Consider the following 23,284-nt stretch of genomic DNA (forward strand, 5'->3'; position numbering starts at 1 on the left):
TCCTCAGATGTCCAGGTGGGAACTGTGACTGGACAAGAGGGCAGAGAGACCAAATTTAGACTAGAAAACACACCCAATGACAGAATCACAGAATGAGTGGGTTTGGAAGGGACCTCTGGAGATCATCCAGTCCAATCCCCCTGCCAAGGCAGGGTCACCTGGGCAGGTGACACAGGGACCAGGTGGGTTATGAATGTCTCCAGAGGGAGAATCCGAGAGCAGCCTCTCCCAGTGCTTTCCTCATTTGAGGTGAAATCTCTTATGTTATATTTTATGACCATTGCTCTGTCACTCAGCACCACTGAGCCTGGCACCACTCTCTTGGCACCTGCCTCGGAGATATCTGCTTGCATTCATGAAATGCCCTCTCAGTCTTCTCTTCTCCAGACTGAAGAGGTCCAGCTCCCAGAGGAGAGATGCTCCAGAGGCCTCCTCATCCCTGTGGCTCCTCTGCAGCAGCCCCTTGTCTCCCTTGTGCTGAGGAGCCCAGAACCGGGCACAGCAATGGACACCCACGAAAGCACCCCTGAGGCAGTAATTTGTTGTTCAGACACCGTCACCGCAATGTTTTATCACGGCGACACCTGAGGGCCCCACCCGCGACATGACAGCTGCCGTGACGCCTGGCGGGCACAGACACGTCACCGCAGTGACGTCATGCGGCTCCATGAGCCGAGCGGTGCTCTGAGGCCACCAGGGAAGCGACATTCAGCAGCTATTTCCCCCTCCCCCGCCGCTCTGAGGGACGCGGGGCCGAATCCTTTCCCTCGTCCGTTCCCATTCCCGTTCCCATTCCCATTCCCATTCCCATTCCCATTCCTCTTCCCCTTCCGCCTCCGCACCCCCGGTACCAGCCCGCCGGCAGGACCCCGGCCGGGCTGCCCGCCGCGCTGCCTAACCGCCGCCCCTCGGGAAGCGCCGCTCCGCGCCGCCCGCAGCCGCAGCTCTGCCGCCGTCAAGCGGCGCCGCTCCTCCCTCCGCGCCCGGGCGTGGCGGGGCGGGCGCGGCGAGCTCGGTCGGGGCAGCGCCGTGGGTCAGGCAGCGCGGCGGCGGCCCGGCCGCCGTGAGGGGAGAAGCGCTCGGGGGCCTCGGAGGGGAGGAGGAGGCGGCGGCGGCGCCGGGCGGGCCCATGTCGGCACCGGGCACAGGTACCGCGGCACCGACCGGGCGGCAGGGCGGTGCCGGGCCGTGTGCGGGCACGGGGACTCGGGCACGGGGAGAGGAGGGCACAGGGGCCTGGCGGGGGCACGGGGAGTTCCGGAGGCGGAGGGGCCGCGGGGCTCGGAGCAGGGAAGGCTCGGGTGGCGGTGCCTGAGAGCGCTGGGAGAGGCAGGCCGGGAGAGCACCGGAAGCTGCAGTTGCCGAGCTGCTGGTCCCATCCGGGAAAGGGCCCGGGCTGCGGGACAGCTGCCAGCGGGGATTGGGGTGGTAGCGAAGAAGTCTTTTTATACTTAGTGCCTTGTCTATAGGCCGCTGTTTCACGGTGGAAAGCACTTTCCTGCAAGTTTAGCAGCAAAACATTTTCCCCGAGAGGTATAGAAGCGAAAGTAAAAGTGCCCGGCTGTTCGGCAGGTCGGCCAGAAGATGTGTCAGTGGCCTGAAGTTGTGTCAGGGAAGGTTTAGGTGGGATACCAGGAAAAGATTCTTCACCCAGAGGGTGCTTGGGTACTGGGACAGGCTCCCCAGGGCAGTGGTCACAGCACCGGGCCTGCCAGGACTCCAGAAGTGTTTGGACAATGTTCTCAGGTACATGGTGTGACTCTTGGGGTGTCCTGTGCAGGGACAGGAGTTGGACTTTGATGATCCTTAAAGGACCTTTCCAAGTCAGGATTTTCTGTGATTCTGTGATCCTTCCCTGCCACTGTGTGGGGGGCTCCTCTCTCTCTGCACTACATTTTTTTTTTTCTGTGTACTGTGTCTCATTTTCCAAAACCTGTAAGTTTATTTTCTCCTCGCTGACCTTCATGTTTCTCTTATGCACCTTCCCTTGCATTAAGAGAACCTTAATTGCATTTTAGTTTTTGAAACTTGCAGAATTCTAGTGGTGTGATAACTAGTGATGGAGGAGTTTGTTGCTCTTTGAGACTTTTCAGCCAGTCAGAGGTAGGACATCTTGCCTACATTCGTTATCTCCCATATCTCTTCTGTAATAGATTAGCTGCAGAAAGGACTGTTTATATAATCCATTTAATGTCTAGTGAAAAATTTCATTGTGTTTAGTTTAATAGAACTGTATTTCCTTTCTTCATACTTGTGTTTGCAAGGATGGGGATTCTGGATCATGTTACTACAGGCTTTGAGAGTAGACTGTTTTTATTGATTTAAGGATATTGCTTTGAGGGCCAAGGTGCTGATGTTTATTGTTTTATTCTGAATTGTGAGTGGATTTGTGATGCTGAACACCATATGTTACTCTCTGCTTTCCTCATGAGTAAATAACGTAGATGGTTTTTCTGAAATGTTACTTCTGTATTTCAAAACTACTTCATAAGTCTATGAGCTCAGAGTATCATGAACCCAGTCCCATTCTTTCAAATTCCAAGATAATTGTTTAAAAAATTTAGAAACTTAAGTACAATAAAAATTGACTTAATTACAAATGAGTCACTGTATGTCAAATATTGAAAAATTAAGAAAAATAGTTCCCTCTAAAAACATGTTGTCTGTAGATCCTGAAACTGAGAAGGGGTGTTAAAACATGTAAGTATCACTACAGAAATGGGCTGCCAAGAGTCTAAAGGCATAGGGATGTTTGTCTTGTCTCTGTTTTCTCTGTCCTTCCTAATTTTCTGGTGTGAGTGTTGGTTTGTCCTGTCTGTTGGCTTATGGAGTTCATGTCATTATTATGCCTTTTCATCAGTACATTAATATAAATGTGAAATATTAAATAGAATAAAGTTTATCTTCATGTTTCCATGCCATCTTCAGCTTTGTTTTCTATGGAGATGAGGCCCAGGTGAGCCAGCTGTCTGTTTCCGTTTTCCCCGCTCCCACAACTTCAGGGAAAGTTGCCTTTGGACAGTTCTGTCTGCCTGTCACGGGAGCTCTGCCCGCTGTAGCCCCGCCTGGCTGCGGCTCCGCGCTGGGTCAGCGCGGGCGTAGCTTGGAGGCAGCGGCAGCACCGCCTCCCGCTGCCCTCGGGGTTTGGTGTCGGCACGAACGAGCTGGCAGAGCAATCGGAAAGGTTTGGGAGATAAGGAGCTGTACACGTAGTGAGAAGTATTGCAACATACCTGTTCTGGGGCACAGAACAGAATCCTACTGTAAAACGAGATTTTTGGGGGTTTTGGGACTCCAGTGTTCACTGGGAAAAATTGGATAATACTGCCATGTGGTCAGTTATGCTCCATTCCTTTTCTTTTTATCCCATCTTCTCTGGTTTGGTTTTATACAAGCAAACATCAGATACATCTTTAAAACAGAGTTCCTAAATTTGGTATGAGCTCAAGCACCATAATGATTGTGGTAAATGACCCTGTTGTTAAAAGTTAATTGTGCAGCTGGCTAGATATTTTGTTCAGAGTATTGGAATTGTGACATGCTGTTCCAGCATTTCTTTAAACATAGGCAACCCCTTCCCTCTTTGGTTAAGTACTGATTTCATAATAATACTGTTTTAAGATCGGTGGTTTTGGAATTCAAGTAGTTCTGAAATTTTATAGTTGTAGACATGCATTAGGGAGCCAAATGTGCTCCTGCTTGTTTAAACAATGCTGATTTGATTTCCATAAGTCAGTGTTAGAGACATTTCCCCTTTGATGCTGTTGCCAGTTGCTGCCAGAGGCCAAGTCATGAATAGGTTCTTTACCAACTGGTAAGTTGTCACTGCCCAGGTGTGAGTACTGGTACTGTAAATTTTTGCAATCCAGTTTTTCTTCAGAAGCTCCGGATGAGCACCTTAAATATTGTAATACAGTTTCATCTGGGTAGGATAGACAGCATATAAATATGTCATTTTATTGTTTGGGAGATGGCAGAGGGAATGTGTCATGCTTATTAAGAAACATATATTCTTTATTGTGAAGTTTTATTTATAAACATATTTCAAAATAGTTAAAATTAATACCAGGAACACTCTGCATTAGATTGGAATGCAGGTGTCTCATTATCCACTCTGAGTAGATGTAGGGAATTGGTGAATCTAGGATCTTTTCATAATCCAGAGTAAAATGTTAGAAAGGCAAAAGTAGGGGTGGCCATTGGCAATCAAACTGGTGTTATTAATAAAAACAAAGTGATGGCTCTTCACTTGAAGCATGTTAGTATGTGAAAATTATCTTTTGTGTTAAGAATTTAATTTAGCCTGAAGTAAAAGCCTGGGTGGTTGTAATTGCCTCTTGTGGTCCTGCCTGGCCCACCTGACCCTTACATGAGTCAGCAGAATGCCCTTGCATTCTAGGCTGTAGTACCAGGAGTTAACCAGGAGGCTGAAGGTGAGTCTTCTCCCTCTGCTCAGTACTTACCACATGCAGGTGTGGGTTCTCTGTTCCCAAGAAAGGCACTGACACACTGAAATAAGTCTCTTGGAAGATAACCAAAAACATAGGGAGGCTGGAGGACATGAGCTGAAGAGAATCAGAGAGAATTGGCTTCTTGATCTGTAAGAAGTGAGGGGTAAATCTTACAACTGTCTTAAAACAGCCTGATGGGAGAGTATTGTGAAGATGAAGCTGGCTTCTCCAAGCTGTGCAGGGATAGGATGAAAAGAAACAAACACAGTATGGGGCATGGTAATTTCCAGGTTGGTATTAGGAAAAGCTTTTTCTCTGTGTGTCCAGAGGGGACCACTGCTTCTCTGTTCCTGGAGATACTAAAGCCTTAGCTAAGCCTCTGATCTGCTTGGAGCAGGGGCCCGAAATAGGTGCTCATGATAGTTTCCTCCTAATCAAAATTGCCCTGTGTTTTTACCGTTTTGTGTTCAATATGTGTTACATTTTGTGTCTTTAGCCAGATGAAATCAAAGCTTGGAGGGCTGGAAACCCCAAAGATGCTAAAGCTCCTACAAAAATGTTGGTTGAGTAGAAGGAGAGAGAAATTGTAGTCTTTGATAAGTCTTGATAATTGCAGCCTTTCTGATATTTCCGTTTGCTCTGCTGGGAGGGAGGTTTGTGCATCCAGCTTTGTCAGCACTGCTCGCTCTTCAGCTGCTACTTGTGCTGAGTGCTGGAGATGCTGGGGAAATCTGGGGAGGGGTGAGGAAAGAAGGAAGCAAGTTGATGCCTTTTCACAGGGAGGATAATCTGCAATGAGGATCACAGTGAGGATAACCTGCATTGGAGCAGATTGGCCAGAGGAGTTGTGGAGTTTCTGTGCCACTTTTCTTTGACACTTTTCAAGACTGGAACTGCTTTGAGCAGGAGGATGAATTACATGAGGTCTAATCTAACCTGCATTATCCTATGATCCCAAGTAGTGGTAGTGGAAGCGGGGGCATTCTTAGGAGATATATAGAAGGGTCAATGAGGTGCAGATGCATAGTGATGTATCAAGCATGTACTTACTTTTAAGTTTGGAGTACTTTGTTTTCATCAGTCTTGAATTATTTTTCTTTCAGATGAACTTACTTATGTTCAAGATCTTACATTCCTTGGGTAGTAGAAACTTCAAGAGGCTTTTATTTCACAATTCATGCTGGAGACAGCTTTGCAGAATAACATGTTTACAAAATGATTTGTTTTTACTTGTCAGGTCCCTTCCTTAGTTGAAGAAAACATAAACCTTTATCCTGATGAGTCATGCATTTGTGAGTTAAGTGAATATGGGTGGGCTATGAAAAATGACTAAAATATCAACAGCAATTTTAAAGTATTTGTTTTCCTGTGGTTCTGCAGGTTTGCCTGGATAACACAATGCCAGCTGAGCGCAAAAAGCCAGCAAATATGGAAGAAAAAGAATCTCAGTTAAATAATAAAGAAAAAGAATTTAGTGAAAGGCGACCAGTGAGCACCAGGGAGAAGCCAAAAGAAGATGTGAAGGTTGGCATGAAGAGAGAGACTTTAAAGGTTCCTGAAGATAAAAAGAAAAAAATGGAAGAGGATAAAAGAAAGAAGGAAGACAAAGAGCGGAAGAAAAAAGAAGAGGATAAAGTAAAGGCAGAAGAAGAGCAAAAGAAGAAAGAAGAAGAAGAAAAAAAGAAACTTGAAGAAGAGGAGAAAAAGAAACAAGAGGAGGAAGAAAAAAAGAAACAAGAAGAAGAAGCTGCTCAACTGAAGTAAGTTATCTTTTAAAGGTTTAACTGTATCAAATGTTAGAGTTCTGTTATCAGGATTGTGGTCAGAGTTATAAAAGATGAAGTGTTGGAGTTTCTTTTAATAAGTTGCATGTAGTGTTACCAATTTTATGTGCCTGTCTGACTGTGCTTTATGACTTCTAAGAGGTTTTGAGTTTTCACTTGTAACTTCTGTTAGTTTGGTCTCTGCTATGGGGGTTTGTTAGTGTTCTGCATATGATGACCATGGAGAGCACAGCTGTGCTTGAGTAAATGTTGTGATTTAACCCCAGTTGGCATCAGCCCCACACAGCCACTCCCTCCCCTCAAAAGGATGGGGAAAAGAATCAGAAGAGTAAAAATGAGAAATCCTGTGGGTTGACATAAAGACAGTTAAATGGGTAAAGCAGAAGCTGTGCAGGCAAGCAAACCAAAGCAAGACTCCTCCTTGGTGGGGTGGGGTGTGGAGCAGAAAAGGCTTTGACTGTGTGTAAGCCCATCCCAGCGGTAGTGAAAACATCCCTGTGTTATCAACACTGATTCCAGCACAAATCCAAAACACAGCCCCATACAGGGTACTCTGAAGAAAATTAATTCTGTCCCAGCCCAAACCAGAATAGAGAAGCACAGATGCATTTAAGATGAAGTGTTATTGTCCAAAAATTGGGAATACAGACTTAACAGGTCTACAGATCATACATAACAGGAGCAAATCTGATGTGATAAATTACATTTACTCAGTCATAGACAACTGATACTTGGATGGCAAACTCAGAATGTAACCTGGAAGTTTAATATGTGATATTACCAAGACCATGTTTCTTATTATGTTATCCAACCGTAGTACAGTGTTGAATGTGGAATCTTTATAGGTCTGAAATATTTACCTTTTAAGATTGAGGCAATGTCATAGCCAGATTCTAGCTGGAACAGATATATTTCACATATTCCAAATTTTCTGTGTAATTTCATTAGTCTGGCAATAAAAATAAATGTGTGATACAGTAACCTGTTGAAAGGTTGTTTCCTCTTCTGTGAGAATTTCATCTTCATCTGTAGTAAATGGAGTTTCATGTTTATATTTTCAAAGTCTGTTGGGATTAGTATGTTCTGTGTAGAAATATTTGAGAAATTTTGTAACAAGTAGTCCTTGCCCTTTGCAACACAAAAATTAAGCCGAGCTTCTGAAGCAGATGCTTTAGCTTTCTAGGATTAGCTTAGTAGATATTAAAGAAGAGAGGTGAAATGGTGTTAAAACTCCTGAAGGTTTTCCAACTGTGACCTTTTCTCCTCTGTCCTGATACTCTGAGATTAAGGCTCCATAACAAAAATGAGTAATTCTTATGTCGCACAGGGAGAAGGAGGAAGCACATCAGCTCCATCAGGAGGCTTGGGAGCGCCATCAGGCAAGAAAAGAGCTCCGCAGCAAAAACCAGAACGCACCGGAGAGTCGTCCAGAGGAAAACTTCTTCAGCAGACTGGACTCCAGCCTGAAGAAGAACACGGCTTTTGTTAAGAAGCTAAAAACCATTACAGAGCAACAAAGGGACTCCTTGTCCCATGACTTTAATAGCCTGAATTTAAGCAAATACATTGCAGAAGCAGTAGCTTCTATTGTGGAGGCCAAACTGAAAATATCAGATGTGAACTGCGCTGTGCACTTGTGTTCCCTCTTTCACCAGCGATACGCTGATTTTGCTCCTTCGTTACTTCAGGCCTGGAAAAAACATTTTGAAGCAAGGAAAGAAGAGAAGACTCCCAACATTACCAAGTTAAGAACTGATTTGCGTTTCATTGCAGAATTGACAATAGTTGGGATTTTCACTGACAAGGAAGGTTTGTCTTTAATCTATGAGCAGCTTAAAAATATTATTAACGCTGATCGAGAATCCCACACTCATGTTTCTGTGGTTATCAGCTTTTGTCGGCACTGTGGAGATGACATTGCTGGTTTGGTGCCAAGGAAGGTAAAAACTGTGGCAGAGAAGTTTAACTTGAGCTTTCCTCCTAGTGAGATAATTAGCCCAGAGAAACAACAGCCCTTCCAGAATTTGTTGAAGGAATACTTTACATCTTTGACCAAACACCTGAAAAGGGACCACAGGGAGCTACAAAATATTGAAAGACAAAACAGGTGACAATTGAATGTTGCTTTTTACTTATGAATAAAAATTAGTTTATTTACTAAATGCCTAGATTTGTTGTAGTATTTATGAACAAAGTCTGTTAGCAGTGTATTCTGCAATGTTTCTAAAAAACATTCTAAATTTGTTCTGAATACTTAAAAAACAGAGACAAAACAGACTCTTTGAATATCTTTTAAAGGAAAGGGAGGTTGACCTTTAGTTGTAATTCTCTTTCCTCTGTTTAGTGCTGTTTCCTTATCAGCATGAGAGTAATGCTGCTTTCCCAGCTGGTACTGTCCTTTTCCAGTTGGCACAATCTGATTTCTCCCTTTCCACCCACATGTATCAAATGAAGCATATGCCACAATTGCTTTGGCTTGTTTACTTTTTTTAGTGTACCAGGATGAAGGAAGAAATAGGTTAAATTAAGGAAGTATCTGTTACACTCCAAGGTGGACAAATATATATTAAATAAATGTATTAAAATGTTGGAGGGTATAGACAATTTGATAAAATTCCTCCTAAATATTTACATGTAGTACTAATCTTGCAGGGTATAAATATGCAGACTTTGAGATTTTAATGATTTTATTTCTGCTATTTTCACATTGGTTAATAACTGCTTTAAAGCATCTTGAATTCTCATTATTGGAGCCAGCCTAAACCCAAATGCTATTCTTGAAACAGTCATTCTTAATTTCTTCTGGAAACATTCCAGTCAGATAGAAACAAACAAGTTACTGTTTATAGAGACATATTTCAGTTAAAAGGCTGGACATCCATCCAGAACCAAATGTATGCTTGGAATTCATTAAATTTTTATGTTTCCAATGCAAGAATCTTTTGTGCTGATGGGTTTTGTGCTGCAGTCCTATCTGGACTCAGCCAAGTGTTGAATTTCACAGGATCATAAACTGACTTTGGAAGTACTGTTATTTCTGCAAGTACCTTACTAATTCAAAGTACATTACTGACTAAGGGGTAATTTTTTCAAAGTGAATGAATATGAACCTTTATACTTTCACAATTATCATTAGTTCTGGGCACATTGGTTCTGGCTGGTATTTCAATGAGTGGGTGTTCCAAAATCTGTATGATAGAAACTTTCTTCCCTCTATTTTCTGAGAGGTGCAAAATATTTTAAGAAAGCAAGAAGCAGAAAGAAAGTAAATGATCTGGGAGAAAGAAATATACTTTAATATTTACTTCTACAGCTGGATAAAAATGAGTGGACAGAGCCTGAGCAGCCTGGTCTGACCTCATCACTGAGCCTGCTTTGAGTAGGTCAGACAAAGGCAGATGAGGGACCTCTTTGAGCACCTTGTCATTGAATTATCACTGTCAATTTGGGTGTAAAGGTTTGTTTGGGGGAAGGAATGTGAAGAGCTATCATTTATCACTGGATAAAGAGAACTCTGTTTTTTCTCTCTCTGAACTTTAAGGTATCTATTTTAACTCCTTAATGATAGTTGAGGAATGAGTTTTGTTAAATAAGACATCAAAATCTTTCCTACCAGATTTTATTTGTTTACATCATCTGTAACAGATTCATGGCATTTGCTTGCTAGGGAAGTGCAAGGCATGAGGGAGAGCAAGACAGATTTGCCAAGTAAGAAGTTTATGAGTATTACAGAGATCTTCCTAAGCTGTGGATTTTGGGAAAGTGATTGTGCAGTTGATTCCGTACTTGGTTTTGAATTTTGTTTTTTTGTGGGTGTCAGTTTTTTGGAGTGTTTTTGTTTGGTTGGATAGTTTTTGGTTTTTTTGTTTTTGTTTTTAAACCAGTAATCCTGTTAGATAAAGCTACTCTCTGTGTATTGAAAATTTGATCCATTTTGCTGTAGTTTTTATTCAAAGTGTTATTCCACAATCAATGAAGTGAATAGAGAGTGAACTGTTCCCTTTTGTGCATGAACTGTGTCACATGTTAAGGTTATGATATTTTGTCAGGTAAATAACTCATCAATTTATCTTTGTCAGGAGAATGACTATGAAATAATTCAAGCTGTACAAATTGGTTGAATTAATTGAAAATTACTATGCTAAATTAGTAGTGCTTTAGTGCTGTGTTACCTGTGAAATCATTTAGGTAAAATTAAAGCAGACTCAAGCATTGCTGGTTAAGTGGATAGTTAGGAAAAGTACCTTGAGTTACTCTTTGACTTTCATATAACGTAGAACCTGGTGGTCATTTGGTTACATAGCTGGGGGCACAACAAAGCCTGTCAGGCTGTGTTATTGGAAGGAAACACCTTGATCCCATATTCTAAAAGGAGTTTTCAAAAATAATTGTTAGCTATGGAAGAAACTTCTTTTGTCTAAATTAAGTATGTTTTTAAGGTGTGCTGAGCTTGCCTTGTGCTTTGAAGAGACATAAAGTAGGACAAGTACTAGGCGCTTATTTATAATTGTATTCAGAGGTGAACCATGCTTTTTAAAGTTTTTTTCATTTGCTTTAGCTGCTTTGAATTGGTTAACACTTGTCTTCATGAAACTGAAATTGAGAACTGAAAGTCTTGTACTATTGTTACAGCACTTTGCTTTTTTTGTTTTTAAATAATAGCAGAGAGCTTCAATGCTTATGTTTATAAAGCTGCTGGTTTAAAATATGTATGCAATGGACAGCGATCTCCATGGAAAAGCTATGAATTGACACTTAATGTGTTTCCTGAATCCAAGCTGAACTACTGCACTTCACAAATACTCAGTGGTTATTTAATTAGTTAATTTTTCTTTGCTGTTCTGTGCAGGAGCAGGCAATTCCTGTTAAATATAAGCGTGTTTTGTCAGAGAAATAGAAATTTTGCCAGCATTAGTGCTTCTTCCTCTCTTGCCAGACACCTGTGTCCACTTCTGTTTCTGAGCAGGCATAAGGGATTTTGCTGCTCACCCTTTGAATGTGTACAAAGAAGACTTTTGTTTTACAGTTAATCTGGAGCAAGAAAACTGATATCCCTCAACTTATATTGCCTTAACTATTTCAGATTTCTTATGCCACAAAATGCTTTGGCAAGACTGTGACTGTTTGCCTATTGCATAATAAAAGCCTAATGGTAATGGAATCCTACAGATAATAATGTAATGATACAGCTTGCTTTGGGAATTGTGGTATTTGAACCTTGTTTCAGACTTCTGATGCTTTCTTTTCAGTGCAGGGTGCCTGGTCAGTGGTTCCAGCACTTGTAAGCAGTGATTAGGTTTTTCAAATGAAAGTTACTTTTGACAACAGATTCAGTGTTAAAAAATATTATTTGAAACAAGTATGAATAGTTTTGTAAAAGAAAATAAAGAGCAGCTGAAGAAACAAATACGGCTGCTCATAATTTGGACCAATAGCCTTGAAATATCTTGTTTTGTTGGAAAGTCATTGGGCTGCTTGCAAATTTTGTGACCCTCCTGGTGATAATAACTCATGTAATCATTCAGACAATATGGAAATGGATTATTACAGGTGCAAAGCAACTTTTATCTAGCTTGTTGATAAAGTTGAATATATTATTTTACTATGTATTTTTAAGACTTTTACAGCCTAATTGTGTCAAAGAGTAAGTGGGCCTTTCTCTTTGATGTGGAAGCTAGAGCTTCTGTGACTCTACTGTCCTCAGCAGGATTGAAGTTGGAAATTTAGTGTGGTTTGGAAAAATAATAGTATCACTTAAATGTTTGCTATTGCAGTCTAAATTAGAATTGTTACAGATCCCTCAAAGAGGAAAGTTAGCTTTGCTCAGAGAAATTCCTAATGGTTCAGCATAGCTCAAATATGATTTAAGGAAAAAGGTGGTCTCACTGTAAGTTTGGTTTTTGTAGACGCATTCTCCACTCCAAAGGAGAGTTGAGTGAAGATCGACACAAGCAGTATGAGGAGTTTGCAATGTCCTATCAGAAGCTGTTGGCAAATTCTCAGTCTCTGGCTGATCTTTTGGATGAGAACATGCCTGACCTCCCCCAGGAAAAGCCAACACCTGAGGGTAAGCCAGATTCTAAAGCAGGTCAACAGATCCTTGGACTCGGCTTGGATGTGGTGGAAAAACTAACCATACCCTCTTACCAATGTGTTTTTTCTGCTGGTTTCATTTCACTCAGGCTTCCCCCTAAAGGATATCAGCTAATGAATAATACATTTGTATTTTAAAATTAAAGTAATGATGCCTAATATGTAACCATAACTATTTTATATTCTGTGTAATTATGGAAACTTAAGTAATATCTCTTTAGGTTTGTTTCTGGGGATAGAGTAATAAATGGAAAATTAGAAATGTTTTTAACCTCATCCTTTCCTTTAATATTATGCAGGTTTTAGTATTTTAAAAATGTCAGAGTTTTTAAAGCTGATACTGTTAAAAAATATGTTTGAAGTCTATTTTGGGTCATGATGTTGTGGTCAGGAACATACTGATAAACCAGGTAAGTCACTAGGTGTGGCTGTCTGGCCTCCTGAGCAGAAGTGTAGCCTTTCAATGCCTTTAAATCTCAACTTTGAGATTTGGTGAGATGTTGAAATCATAAGTGTCTTTTATTTTAAATTATCTTGAGTTTTAAAGAGTTGTATTTTTTTAATGCCTCTAAGTATTAAATTGTTCTTTTTAAACTTCATCCTTAAAACTCAGTGGGGTACATACAGTTAGTTCATCATACTCAAAGTGATTACTTTTAATGCCTAATGTTGTTAAAGTCTTTTATAACTTTCTAATACCACATAATGTGCTGCTTGGTTTTTCTTGATTTGATTTCCACTGATTCTGGCTGTGTTTTTAATCAAAATGAAATTTAAAATTTAAAGATAATTTCTTGGTATGTCTAATACTAAGATTGAATTGTTAAAAACACTTTAAGGTATGCATTGAAATATTCAAGTGAAAATAGAAGTAGTAATAAATTAACACTTTCCTAAAAGGCCTCTTAAAGGTCCCTCCTCATAGAAGATTGTAAATTTGTGTAAATAACTTTTTTATGGTTTCACTACTTTTGCAGAACATGGACCTGGTATTGATATTTTCACACCAGGAAAGCCTGGAGAATATGACCTGGAGGGGGGTATCTGGGAAGATGAAGATGCTAGAAACTTCTATGAGAATCTCATTGACTTGAAGGCTTTTGTGCCAGCAATTTTGTTTAAAGATAATGAAAAATATTCCCAGAACAAGGATTTGAGCAAAGATGAATCAAAAGGTAGGATGCTTAGATGAGTATTTTCTTCAACATATCTTGTCCAACAGATAAACAAACTTGATGGAAGTAATGAGTCTCTAATGAAATAATTTGTAGTAATCGGGACAGTACACCAGTTTAGGTGAATTTTTACAGAATAAACTAGGTGGGATAGCAGTTATATCTGGTTATTAAGGAAGAAAAAAATAAATTCATTTTAGTATTGTTAGAATTGTAAATTTCAAGTAATTTGAGGTTAACCAGTGTAAGTAAATGCCAACTTTTCTGTGAAAAATGGGAAGAGTTTTCCCTTCTTTGCAGATTTTATTTTGGGGTTTTTTTCACTGTTATTTTCTTATTAAATTGTTAATGGTAGGTGCCGCTGTCAGCATAAAATTTCAGTAGATTAGAATGCCTGGGTGGTTCCTCATTCTGACACAGCTCTCAGTTCACAACTGGGCATGTGCAGACTTCAGGTACAATGGGATAAAAAGTCACCATCCCTGGCTCAAAGTGTAACAGAAGATGCATGATTGGAGAATTCTGACATTTCCCTGTCAGGATCTTTAGATGTTGGAGCAGCTTGCCCAGGAGGACTGGAATCTCTGTCTTACTATTTTAAAACAACTGGAAAAATACCTGAGATACCTAGTGTGAATAGTGTTCATCCATTTGGACCAAAAGGTTGAACTGGTGATATCACCAAAGTGCATTTCAGACTAATTTTGTCTGTGATTCTGAACGTATTACTTGTTTGTGAGTCTATATTTCCACATGGTGCATGCACTGTGTAGAAGTTGTCACACTGGGCTTTGAAAAATTTTAGAATTTTAAAAAGTTTTTCTGCCTTGAAATTGATTTTTTTTTTTAAATGAAGCAGAATCTGCAAATGCGATTGGAAGGAGGCCTGAGAAAATAGTACAATTTTGTAGTCTCTTGAAAAATGCTCAGTATTGGACCAGTGTCATGGTCCAAGGAAAATATTAACTATTCTTTTCTGAATATTTATCAGATTCAGATATCGTGTTCAAGGAAATGAGTAATCTTTATTTGACCTTTTATATAGCATGTTATTTCATCAACACCTTTGTCCTGTTTTGCTTTTTCCTTTTTTGCTTCATCTGTGTAAAAGATTTTCCATTAAGACACTAAAGACGTGTAGGTTTAGCAGCATTAATCTTCCTGTATTCTAATAATGACTGTTTGTATTTAACAGTTTGTTAGTATTTATTTGGTATTTCTACTTAACTTGTAAATAGATTCAAAAGATGCCAAAGATAATAAGGAAGCAGCTGGGAATGAGGATCTGGAATTGGAGCTGGAGAACCTGGATATTAATGATGATGCACTGGAGTTAGACTGTGGAGATGAGGCAGAAGATCTTACAAAGAAACTTCTTGATGAGCAAGGTAAAAAGAATTGGTTTTAAGAATTCTTTTTCTTCATGATTTGGTTTTTTTTGAACTCTATTATAGTTTATGGATTTGCAGAGTGCATTCAGGGCTATTTATGAAACTAGCAGCTAGAAACTGCTGTGATAAATGTGATAAATGCTTTTGTCACAAATCATTCAGATACAAATGAAAATTATTTTAAACATGTTAATGTAGTGAAAATTACCAGTTCCTTCACACAGCTTTTACAAATAAGCAAATGTAAAGGCAGTTGTCTGAAAAGTGACTACAAAGAGGAATGAGTGCTTAACAACTAAACATTACAAATGCACTGTTTGGGGAATTTGTTGGTATATGATTCTGTTTCATAGCTTAAAGATGACTGCTGTTTGTTTATTTCCCTCTGTTAGAACAAGAGGATGAAGAAGCCAGTACTGGATCTCATTTAAAACTCATAGTAGATGCTTTTCTTCAGCAGCTTCCAAATTGTGTCAACAGAGACCTCATAGACAAGGTACGGTCATAGTTTCAGTTTTTTGCACTCTTAAAAGCCGTAATGCTAGATCAGATAGATAGGAAATAAAGATTTCAAGCTTTGGAGTCTGACAGTAGCTGAATTAATTTTTAATCAGTCTGTATTCCTCTCAGTGGACATGTTTTCTGACTACACCAGTTCTAACCAAAACTGAAGATTTTTCCTTATGGTTATTTTTAAAGCAGTTGTATGTAATAGGAGTAACTCTGTAAAAGCTGTGTGTAAACACCATTTTCTGTTGCTTTCTTGAAAATCCACTGCATTAAAGTGAAGCATTGCATTAACTTTGCTCTTTATAGGCAGCAATGGATTTTTGCATGAATATGAATACGAAAGCCAACAGAAGAAAACTAGTACGAGCACTTTTCATAGTTCCTAGACAAAGGTAAGAACAGAAGGGGACCAGGCTGGATCCACCCATTAATTTAGCATTTGCATGTATTTTTAAAAAGCAGTGTATATTCCATTTGTTTATTCCTGATGTGCACTTTTGGAGTGGCTTATGCTGAAGCACCAAAGAAATACTTAGAATCAATGATCCACACCATGATATATTGTAAAAAATTAAGGGTTTTAATAAGGATTTTTTTTTTATGATACTTGGTTTGTACAGCAGATGTCTTTTCATTACTTTTTTTTTTACTGTGAAAATAACAGCATAACCTACCTGATACCAAAAACAGAGGTTTCATTTCATTCAGGACAACTTGCACTTCTTTGTGTTAGAGCCTGTGGACACTTAGAGCACAGTATAGTTTGGAAGGAGGATTTCTTGTAATATGTTAATTCTGATGCAGTACATGGCCATTGCAACAGCCTTGTCCCTTCTGCAAAGCCAGTTCTAGTCCAGCCACTTTGAGCCTGGCCTCTTTTGTCTGTGTACATCTGTCTGTGTAAAGCTCTTGCTTTTGTCTGTGTACATCTGCCTCTGTGTAAGCAGATTTCCTGCACTTACAGGAAGAGCCCTGCTTCCCAAAATGTTTGCAAATACTCAAATGAAAACATTGAATTCATTGGAGGAATAATGTATTTCTCTTTTCTCTGGTAAACCTGAGCCTTAAATAGATGAAATTATGAAGAAGTTGCTTTTCTTGCTTCACCTTGCCCTATTTCTCATGATAAACTGTTTTGATGCTGAATTTAATATAAAGTGAACACCATCATCTTGGAATTCTTGTTAAGAGTTTACACTGCTTTGATTCCATTACCTTTTAACACTGGGGGGAAAAACATAGCTTGAGTATCTGTTTTGTCTCAACACAGGTGTAGACTGGCTTTGAGCAAACAGACTTTGGTGCTTTGTTTTCGTTAAGTTTAATCACTGCTTGTGCTGTGTTTTCAACCCTAATTCAGCCTATTTCACCATCCCATCTGCAATAAACAACTGCTGTGCAAATTACCCTGTTCTCTTGCTGTGTGCAAACCAATGGTTTGTTTGCTGACTGAGGCATTAACCTGACACCATGGTGAAGCAATGCACATAATCTTTCATTCTCTTTCATATTCTTGCCTCTAAAATTTAGGGGTTTGACCTCAGAGTTTGGAGATTTTCATTAGGGGCCTGATTGCACCTAACATAGAGGAGGCAGGCAACTGATGATCTTTGTGTTAGATGTAACAAGGTGCTCTTCAGCCCAAATGCAGGTTGCAGAGGAAGTAACATTTCTGTTTATCAGCCTGCTGGTAATCACGAAATGCATCAAAACACAATGTGAGCAGAATTTCCTTTTCGCAGCTTAAAACAGCTACCGCAAAGAAAATCAGCAGGAGCACTTAGACTTTTGTCTTCAGCTCTGCCATAATAGAGAACTTTCCATACTTGTAAAATGGAAGTGGCTTTTTGGCTGGTCTGTGACCATACAGTAATGTTTGTACCACTGCCCTGTATTGTTTGCTGGTGCTGTTGGTTCCAGATTGCTGAAATTGATTATTAACTCTTGGAACCTCTTTGAAAATCCTTGATTCTCTTTGCATAATCTGCTATATTGTGCTAGGTGACAGTGATCTGGAGGAACCTGAACATGTGTACAGTGAAAGGAGGTACTTTCAAACAGGAACAGCATGATAAGGCTTGTAAATTTAGCAGTGTTATTTCATAGATGACATGAAAGCAAAAGTTAAATTTCTGATATTACACTATTAAAAAATGTGTCTGTGATCAGGCTGTACTGTGGACAGAGCTAATAAACTCCTAGAAGCATACATAGTTTTCTCATTGCCATTGATTTGTCATTTTCCCAGTGGTAATTCCATTGCCTTGTGGATTTGTATTAAAAGTAATAATTTAAAAAATATTACCTTTTCTCATAGACCTCTACAAAGCAGGATAGATGGTGGGATAACCTCGAGGAGCTGCTACTTTTGTGATGGTTCTGTCTCCAGTAGTTGGAGCTAACACTGAAGTGAATGGCTCAGCTGATCTTCTCACTGTTGGTCTTTGATTATAAATATTAATTATTCCTAATACTAAGAAGTACTAACACTTGATATGCAATTTTTTAAAAATTCTTTTTCCCGCTGTCTGCTCTGGGTCCTACTTGACTAATAAATACTCAAGCTACCTTGATTCTTTTAAGATCTTAAGTTCACTTGTGTTTATGTGCCTGCATTGGTGACCCCATCTCTGGGCTACTCAGCTGGAGAAAGCGGGGTGTTGACTGTGCTGCTTGTTCTGAGCACAAGCAGCTGGACTGTAAATACCAGCTGAACTGCCCATAGATGCAGACAATTTGAAAGGGCAACCTACCCCAATATTTAAGTAAACCATATTGCTGCAGTTGGTAAAAGAGCAGTTCTGCTGTGTGTCTTCAAGTCAACATTCATAATCCTTTCTGATGTAGAAAACTCTGTATATTCTGTAACACACTGCTTCGAGGCTTTGTGTACTGTGTATTAATGATTGTTTTGCTCTGTGTACCTCTTCACTGAGCCATAATGATATAGCTTTACCTTCCAATATTGTTGTTCCATACTTGTTTTTACTAATCCAAGAATTTTTGCAATATCTCTCTGGGATACTGTGGGAGAAGAGTGCTTGTTATGCTAATGTTTTTGAGGAGGGTTTTTTGTGAAAGCTTCAGAGGAGCAGTGTCCTTGAGGATGCAGATAAAGCAGTATGTTTTCAAAAAGCATTTAGTTTCCAGGCATATCAGTTAATGCTGTTTAAGTTTAGCTGCTTTATTTGCAACCATAATGAGGTATTTCAATGACAGAATAAATTCTCTTTCTTCTCCTGGGATCACTTTTGGGAAATGTGCAGCACAACAGTTTCATCAAGAAAGTCTAAAACTGGTTGTTATGTATAAAACAGACACTGTGAAATCAAAGTCATTATGTAGTGTTGCCAGGGAGCTTTCTTGCTAACACTGGGGTTGGATAGATTGGGACAAACTAGGATTCTTCAGGACAGAAAACTTAATTTGACAAAAAAGACCATTTCTTCTTCAACTCACTGTAAATCAGTGTTAGAATGCATCTTTGCCCTGCTCTGTTGAATACTGATGAATGGATCACATTTACATTTTCAGCTGTGACTTGAACCTCCAACCCAACAGAACAGAAGGCCTTTTAAAAAGATTTTTCAATGTCATTATATGAGTGGCTTTCACATTTGCATTGGAGGATTGATTTAAAGCTAAATATTAGCCTTTTAATCCAGGACTGCAGACAGTGATTTAACCCATACTGTTCACAGCTTTAGGACCTTTTTGTTCTTTGCTGTCTAACTGAATTAGCTTCCTGTACACAGAATTATTTAGGTTTACTAAAATACTGCAATGCTATAAATTATTTTCTTTTACTTCAATATGAGAAATCTGAAATATGATTTTAGGCTTTAAATTCTAAACAATTCTAGATAAATGTTAAGCAGTATATAGGGGCTGTTGTGGCTTATGGTATTTTTTGATGTTCCCATCTATGGTGATCTGTGTTGCAAGTTTACCTTCAGCAAGAGATCTGTTGTTCATATGGAAGTTTTTAGTTATTTAGTTATTATTGGTTGTTCTTCATTCAGAAGTTAGCTGCTTCTTAAGTGTAAAAGTTCACATTTCAATGCAAAAGCTGCAAGCCTCCTGTATATTTCCTGTCAGCTTTTCATCCTGAGACTTCTCTATAGCAAGGTTCTTTTTGTTCAGTTGAACTTATCAGTGTTTCTGTGGCCTGTTTCTGTTGAGGATAAAATTGAGGGATGTGCCTGAGATCAAGGAGTTTCATGTCCTGGCAAAGAAATAAAAGCCAAAAGTGCTTCCCTGGTAACATTCCAATTCCACATCATCCTTCTCTTCCCACTGAGCAGTGTGGGTGACACTTAGTACCTGTTCAGGCCCTGTGAGTGCACTGCTTTTATCCATTATCATTATGCTTGTGAGGCAGGAGTTCTGGCTCCATTGCTTCATTCTTTAAGCTGTCTTGTAGAATCACAGAAATTAGGAAATGTACAAAATGCCCCCTTTACTCTTCCTGGGCATAAAATTTTGAATGCATCCATTTTGGAGATTAGGACTTTGAGATAAGCTTTTCTGTAAGTTAGTTTATGATTGGTTTTGCTTGTTTGGGTGTTTTAAAATAAACTGACATTTGAAATCGTAGAAAAAAAGGTATGCTCTTAGATATTTACTGATTTGTAGCTCATGTGAGTCTGAGATCCAGAATTGACTAGATTTCAGCCCATGGTATGTAGTCTAAATGACAATGGTCAGAAATGGTGCTTTTTACTGTGGTGGTGAATATTCAGGATGCTCAACATAGACTTCAGGAAGTGATTGACTCACCCCTGATGCCAGATCTTGCTTCATAGTGGGGTTTGTGGGGGTTGAGTTCTTTCCCCCTTCTCAAGAGGAAGAAATGCTTTTGGAGGGAACAAAGCACTGCACGTACCAGTAGATGGTGCCACTGATACTGAAATGTCTCCACTGCTGAACACGAAATTTTGTCTCCCCTGAGAGGGAACAAACTCAATCTCTGATTGCCAATTTCAGCATAATTAACCCAAGGCTTTTCCTTATTATATTTCACCTATTTAGAAATACCCAGTCTTAGTATGCTTCCCCATGAAGAAACCTTTTGTGTCCTGCAAGGGAATAACAACAATGTGCTCTAAGACTTTAATTTTCCCCCAGGTATACTCAGTTTACAGAGATGAAATTATTACCTCTCAGCAGGCAGGTACTTGTTGAGACCAGAATAAAACTTTGTGGTATTTGTCTTAAAAGAGTTGCTATACAGAAATCAGTAAAATACAGTTAAATACACCCTCTTCATTCAGCCACAGCCCTCTCTTAGTTCAACTTTTGTGGGTGTGTGTGAAGTAGTGAGACTTTCACTTCTCTCAAAGTTAATGGCTAAATGCTTAATAACATGGTAGTAATTTGCTGTGGGTAGTCAGCCTTGACTGTGTTTTCCAACAAGCTTGAAAAATGTAAATACTGCTTCAGTTATTGATTAACAGAAGAGATAAAACCTGTTAAATAGGTAACTGAGATACCTACAATATTTCACCTGGAGTCTTGTGTGTTACCAGGAGGCTGTGTGCTTATGCTTTTGGGGGAGGAATATATTCTGATGATTCTAACCCACAAGTTAAATACATAATTGTCTCTTTTTCTGTATGTGGGTATTAAGTGATATCAAAAGAGAAAGGAGGCAGTTGTGATGGCTTTGTTTTGGGGCTTTTGTCTTGATGCTTTGTGCCAGGACAAGCTCTGTGTATCCACTGTGCTTTTGGATTTTTTTTTTTTTTTTGGTTAGGATATTTTTTCTTTTTGTTTTTCTTTCCTGAGCAGTAGGGGAAACCTTAATCCTTCATAAAGTATAAACTCAAGATGCATTTTTCCCTTACAGGCAATTTTTCAGTAGAAGCATGCAAATTTAGGATGTTCCTCTCCACTTACTTTGGCTTGTTCTAGAGTTCATCTGTTTACTGCATTAACTTAACATTCTGAAAATAAACCAAAAATACTTCCTTCAGCTTGTTAAATGATATTATGAGGCCTCAGAGTGCAGTTGGTTTCTCTGCATTTAAAACTGATATATACACAGCTGGTTTACATGAATGTGCAAAGGAAATGGGTGTGAAGGCATGTAATTAAGGCAAGAGAGAAGGAAATAAGGAAATTCTATAGCAAACTTGAAGTATTACCATTTGTGGGATGCTAGCAGAGTTTTTGGGAAAAGGGTGGGCAAATCACATCTGCTCAGCTTTGTTTTATGTAACAACTACTATTCATTTAGAAGTTTCCAACCTTAGAAGTAAAGATATTCTCTACCTTTGTGGTTATATCTACTGCTTTTCAGAAAAAAATATTAATACCTTGCTGTAACCCATGGCCTTGTCTGTAAGAACCTTTTTTTGCATCCTCAACCTTTTTGAGATGGATCTGAATTTTCTTTCTGTTTGGTAATTTATTGAAGGTCAAATTCTGTAGTTGATGGTATTCAGCATTTTGCCTATGGCAGGAGTTAAAAAGGAAATGATCTATGAAGTATTCCAATAAGATATGGGGCTTTACTTTCTTGTATTATTTTTAAATGATATTGCATTCTGAAGTGGGCCAAAAAATTGCATGTATGTAGTTCTGTCAGTGCATTGATTGTTTTCACAAGTAAAATGGTACCCATATTTGTACACATAAATAAATTTTTGTCTATAAATGGTCTATTTTATCCTCTCCTTTGTTTGCAGATTGGATTTACTACCATTTTATGCAAGGCTGGTTGCCACATTACATCCCTGTATGTCTGATGTAGCAGAGGATCTCTGTTCCATGCTGAAAGGGGATTTCAGGTTCCATGTATGTTTTGGTGATTTATATTTTTATTAAAACGAGATGAACTAATCTCATAAGTTGACCTTTGGGGAAAACCCCCACTTTGTGTTCTGTAGATACTACTTCTAAAATTCAGTGAATATTTTTCTGTCAGCTCAGAAGTTCTATAAAAAAAAAAAAAGAGACATTTTTGTAACTTTGCAAGTCCTTGTAAAAGAGAAGTTTTTGCAACTTTCCATGTATGCTTACATACTTATATAAATGAACTGTGTAACAGTTACCACAGAAGTTACAAATATTAGAAACTCTGCTCCATCTGTGTTGAGTTTTCTGTAAATTAATAACTTGCTTTTAAAATGAGACCTGACCTATTCTAACATTTCCCACTACAAGGCTACTATTGTAGTGATCACTATTACCATGTAGTATTTAATTCAAATTAGATTTTACAATTTTAATCTATCAAAATTTTCCACACAAATGTATTTTTCAGTGTTGTTTCTTTCACTTTCTTATAAGTGTTATAATCAAATGTGTTAGTGATGATTCCTTCACCATTTTCTGAGCTCTGTGGCACAGATTTCAATTTTTTTCTAATATTGACATTAAAAATGTGTATAAATTGCTCAGACTTACTTGAATCTTAACAATGTTAACTTTCTCTGAAAAAAACCTCTCTCTGTTGGGGAAATACAATTTTGCAGGTTATGTTTAGACGTAGATACATAATTGTGTTTTTTTCCTAAATTTATGCTGAATGTCAGTTATTTTAAAAGTCGGCACATAACTAAATCTGATTCGAAAAAGCCATCAATATTTAATATTTCCTTGAGGACAGTACAAGTGGCCCTGTTCACATAGAGACTTCTTATTGATTCTGAAAATATAGAATCTAGAATACTGTAGCACTACTTTACTGGGGCAAAGGAGGAGGATCTATGGCTGTAGGTATGTTAGAGGAATCAATTGGTTTGGGGCGTGGGGAGATGGGGAAAAGAATTGAAAATCTGAAGAAACAAGGGTGTAGGGAGGGTTTTAGGAAACCCAGTGAGAAGTTAAGGTGGAGCTTGCGGAACCAAAGTGGCACCAAACACTGCTGAATTCCC

At 39.0% G+C, this 23,284-nt stretch overlaps 1 protein-coding gene across 1 annotated transcript in view; it reads left to right on the plus strand.

Annotated features, from left to right (window-relative positions):
* The first annotated feature begins 1,018 nt into the window (after positions 1-1,018).
* UPF2 (UPF2 regulator of nonsense mediated mRNA decay) overlaps positions 1,019-23,284 on the plus strand; it is a 52,163-nt gene continuing 29,897 nt past the window's right edge. Inside the window, exons 1-9 of the mRNA XM_021530978.2 lie at positions 1,019-1,148; positions 5,832-6,211; positions 7,563-8,342; positions 12,142-12,302; positions 13,306-13,503; positions 14,742-14,891; positions 15,287-15,390; positions 15,711-15,796; positions 22,094-22,202. Of these exons, the coding sequence (XP_021386653.1) occupies positions 5,850-6,211; positions 7,563-8,342; positions 12,142-12,302; positions 13,306-13,503; positions 14,742-14,891; positions 15,287-15,390; positions 15,711-15,796; positions 22,094-22,202 (1,950 nt within the window). The 5' untranslated portion in view covers positions 1,019-1,148; positions 5,832-5,849. The remainder of the gene's footprint in view (positions 1,149-5,831; positions 6,212-7,562; positions 8,343-12,141; positions 12,303-13,305; positions 13,504-14,741; positions 14,892-15,286; positions 15,391-15,710; positions 15,797-22,093; positions 22,203-23,284) is intronic.

The sequence above is a fragment of the Lonchura striata genome, chromosome 5 (genome assembly GCF_046129695.1).
Source record: "Lonchura striata isolate bLonStr1 chromosome 5, bLonStr1.mat, whole genome shotgun sequence".
NCBI lineage: Eukaryota > Metazoa > Chordata > Aves > Passeriformes > Estrildidae > Lonchura > Lonchura striata.